Below are 4,549 nucleotides of genomic sequence, written 5' to 3'. Positions count from 1 at the left end.
TTAGAAATATTACAAATTAATTCAATAGTTTACATTAATTTCACAGTATCACTAAAGGGTTAAATATTATGTACATTATTTTCATAATTACAATAGACAATTGCTGTTGGTGAAAAATCTTCAAATTAAATAAATAGCCTACTGTATTAAGGCCTTTCAGATAGCAAACTAATACTGTTAAATGGAAGAATCTCGCCTAAATGTGCCTAGTAGACCTATGCGCTACGAGGCAACATCTCTAAATCGTTCGTCAACGTTGGTCCAAGACAGGGTGTGCATTGCAACTGATAGGCCTATCCGTTGGATATTATTAGTTGGATATAGGCTACAGATAGATGGATCTAAAAATAACACATGGGTCATGCGTTTTTTTCCCAGATGTCTGGTTGTTTAACTGTGTGGATAGAAACTGTAGTAACCAATGTCCTTGGCGCAATTTTTCTCACACTCTCTTGGTGCCAACATCTCAGATTTCAACTGGGTTTCCGAAACCGGTGTGGCAGACGGTGAAATTCTTCTCCGTTTGGCTTGCTCAAAAATACCAGAATCACTTGAATCAATCGACTTGATTGAAGACGGCGTCTCTATCCAGTTGGATTCGGATAAGTCTTTTGGTTTTGCCTCATCAGACCCTCCGATGGGTGACCTTTCTGTTGGGATGGTGTCGGCTTCATCAACCAGGTAGTTAGAGGTGCCTGATCTGCCACCAACAGAATTTGTGGGCCAGCAGGATAGAACAGGGCTAGACTTACTGCAGTACTGGGGTGGTGTGCGTGTGCCCCAGCCGGATGGGTCGGCATAGTAACCGAGAGGTCTGCTTGAGCACCCTGCAGTGGGCAGGGGAAGGGCCTTTACTCCAGCGGCTGCATATGACAGCAGGGTGGCCGCGTTACCGGCAAAATCAGCAGCCGCGGCGGCATCGTATGCCGAGGCGGCAAAGTCCAGTCGGTTATTGGCAGGGGTGACAAACCATCGCTGCGGGGATGCAACTGTGGGCTCTTCGGTTTGTTGCGGGGATAGCAAGCTGTTACAAAGTGGGACGCTGCGGTCCGTGCCAGGACCAGTCCCTACGCCAGGGTGAAAGCGAGATTTGGCATAACTGCTGACAAATTGGTCCTGTAGGAAAGAACCAGCCATGGCATATCTCGCACCAGGCATGATCTGAGAGCGAGGCGAGTCACCCGGTGATGGCGTTAACCGGTCAATGTCGCAACCTGTGTAGACACTGAAAAGATGAGGGAGAAACATACAAACAAATTATGAATCATGAGAAATAGCCGTCACTGCCAATGTGCAAGAATGGAACAAACTTTCACAAATGCTAATTTGATACAAATGCAGAAGGAACTAGGCCTAGGACTACCTACATTTTTTGGGGACATCATTAAATAATTATTATCATCATCTAACCATGCCATTATAAAATGGCATATGCTTATTAATGTGTTCCCATTAAAATTAAACGGAAACTTGAACCTTGATAGGCTAATTCGTTATCGATGCTGATCACATTTTAAGATTATTGATATTGAAGAGCCAACGTGGACACAACATAGACTATATACCAATCCTCGCACCCAATGAACGCACGTCCCAAGAATTTGATAGGCCTATATCATATATTATATGGCTTCTCATGAATAGCCTATTTTGTTCATTTGCAATAGCCTAACGAAAAGCCTAACAATCTCACAATATAACCAAAAACTTGCTGTATTCGAAATGTTGGTTAAACGTTTTCCTGCGATTGAAATTTCTTTAGATTCAAATGTAGCATGAGCAAAAAAAGAATGAGGCATGATTAGGCTACACTTAATTTACACAAAAATGATCTCTATCATTTGAATTGCCTCAAATGGATTCTCTCCAATTAATGTACCTATATCATTTAATTTCTAATCGGAGAGAGGCAGAACCAAGCAAAACAAACGGGATTAAACACAAAGAATAAAAGCACAAATAGTAATTGACAAATAGTCTTACGTGTCATAGTTGTCCCGAAATCCTTTAGCAAATGGATTGTGGTCGATTTTTAGCTGCGTAATCTGCACAGAAAAAAAATTAGGCAGATTTGAACGAATAACAGGTGCTTGTTGTTTTCTACCGTTCCAAATCCTAATATACCGAAGGAAATGTGGCTTTTGGATATAGGCAACAATACTGTAATACTTAACGAATGGAATTATCGTCAATAAGATTTTTCAAAAGGATTTTCTTACGTCGGTATTCTGGTAAGCTGTGACTGCGATGAACTGTGTTTCTGGGAAAGTGAACGTCTGTACTCTTCCAGGTTGGCTGGAGTCCTCGGTTCCATCTTCGTTGACCTCCACTACATGGAGCCTGGGCTGGTACTTGTGAAGGGATTGTAGAACCACCATCTGGAGGTACAAGTAAGGAAGAGATTCCATAAATGACCAAAGTTAATTTCGAACTTAAAATTGGAGTCAATAAGCCATGGTATTTTCTTGATAGAGCCTAAAGGACCAACACTGAAGACAGGATAAGACATTCGTTTTGAAGAAAAATAACACATTTTATAAAAATTGTTATTTAGACTTTAGATTATGATCAATTATTGGGGGGAACATAATAAGCAAACTATTATGTAACTGTAGGTGTAAGCACAACAAACTCTCGTTGCTCAATAGTTGAGGGTCTTTGAACGTTTCTGGTCATAGTATTTAACGTTTTGTTTTATAGCCTGTATCTAAAATGAAAATGTCGTAGCTGACCTGTCCCGTGTTGTTTGAACCTCCTTTGTTGTTCGTTAACTTCAGCTTTCCAAATGAGATTTCTTGGCGCATCCAGTGCGCCCCGGTGTTTGGAGAGTCAGGGTGCATATACACCCTGTTTCCTGTGGAAAATAAAGACAAGTAAATACATTGAAATGCACTGCTATTAGAAAATATCATACAAATATTGATTTTCAATGATATTAATTAGATCATATATTTGTTTGGTTGTATTAGTTCAATGTTGCGCGTTAGCTTCCCTTGCAGAATCAAGGCCTACGTAATTATCAACCGTTATCTTCTCTGTATACTTCACCGAGATGTAGGCTAAAGGAAAGTACCTGTCACATTTGTATCCGCTTTGCCACATGGTACCCACTTGCCACCTTGGAATCGCCAGTGATTTGGATCAGCAAGAATAACATCCACAAATATGTTGTAGTGCGCCGTCGGGTCGAGACCAGAAATGTTGAAACTCAAAAAGGGGAACATCCGTCTGTAATAATACAAAGAATAATCATATAAATGTTGTGCGCTGATGTGATATCAGGCGATGTGTCATGCGTAACAGACCAGCACGTTTGGTGATCTATCAAATTGTGAAATTATTTGTGAAACAATCCAAGAAAATATATAGTCAGTTAAACATGTTCAATTATATTGAGAATATAGCCAATATTATTGAACGTATTACAATTGCAATTACCTTCCATACCCCCCCCCCCCCCCCCCCAATTTTTTTTTTGCGTATTAGGCTATTATCACAATATTTGCCTCCACTTGTGATGAAAAGGATGTAACTGGAGAGGAATACCTACCGTCCTTGTTTAGTGATTATCATCTCTGTTTGATGTCTGTGAAACTTCAGCCACAGGGCCCTGTTGCACAGATATACCTGCGCTTTCCCAGGCACCAGCCCAGCTTGCGCGGAGGAAAACTGGTAGAACGCCGCTCCTTGATAAGTGTGTCCATACTGTTGCGCGTATGGGTAACCCGCGGTTGGGTAGCCTTGCGGGGAGCTGTTGGTCAGAAGACTGTTGTACGCTCCATTAGTGATGACTGGATGGTGGGCCATATAACGACTCGGACTCCCAATAGAAAAAGCCGGGTGCGCTGGTCCATGTTGACTCGGATAGGGGAACATAGCACTTGGAGTTGCTGAGACTGACTGTGGTTGGTTAGATTGAGAAAGGATATACCTTTCTCCTGAAGATCCATCGAAATTATGACGAATTTCAGAGACTCCGTGGAGATCAGGAGAGAGTTTGCCTCTCTGGACGTCCCCTGATGCGTCCTTGGAGTCGGAAAAATTGTCTGCCTCTGACTGATTCGTCATCCCCATGGAATTTTTTTTCAGAGGTGAACTTCTCTCCAGGTTGTCACTATCAGATATAATAGTATGGTCCTGCGAGCTCAGATCCATCGGAGCATGGGTAGCCACTGCCCACATTCAGACATTTCTTGGAGAGCACACTAGCTGGCAAGATGCAATTCTCGAGCTGCATAGCTCTCAATGACAAACCGCTATTAAGGCAAACTATATGTAAGCTTTTGTCCACGCCTAATAACTCTAATCTAGCAAACGAAAACAACGCCTTCCTATGGTTTGAGGCACTTTGAGTAAGAGAGCAAATAAGCCAATTGACACCATCCTGCAATCAGGAAGGATTTACTTTTCAACACTCTTCCTTGCTAATGAAACAACTATTGCTATTGGTTAGCTCAAGACAGTAATTTAATAAGACAGCTCTTAATTGGGATAATCATCATGGCTTTGTGCATAAACCCCATTTGCGTGTAGAGACAATCAATCAGCA

General features: G+C 41.8%; 1 protein-coding gene across 1 annotated transcript; it reads right to left on the bottom strand.

Moving 5' to 3' along the window:
- Nucleotides 1-390: 390 nt before the first annotated feature.
- Nucleotides 391-4,237, bottom strand: LOC120057856 (T-box brain protein 1-like). Its single transcript, XM_039006323.1, is given in 7 exon segments — nucleotides 391-1,225; nucleotides 1,984-2,045; nucleotides 2,220-2,378; nucleotides 2,733-2,854; nucleotides 3,074-3,228; nucleotides 3,551-4,141; nucleotides 4,143-4,237. Coding segments are annotated over 7 exon segments (2,019 nt in total).
- Between the last annotated feature and the right edge of the window lie 312 nt (nucleotides 4,238-4,549).

This window comes from Salvelinus namaycush, chromosome 13, assembly GCF_016432855.1.
Source record: "Salvelinus namaycush isolate Seneca chromosome 13, SaNama_1.0, whole genome shotgun sequence".
Taxonomy (NCBI): domain Eukaryota; kingdom Metazoa; phylum Chordata; class Actinopteri; order Salmoniformes; family Salmonidae; genus Salvelinus; species Salvelinus namaycush.
This window is presented reverse-complemented; position numbering and strand designations above follow the sequence as displayed.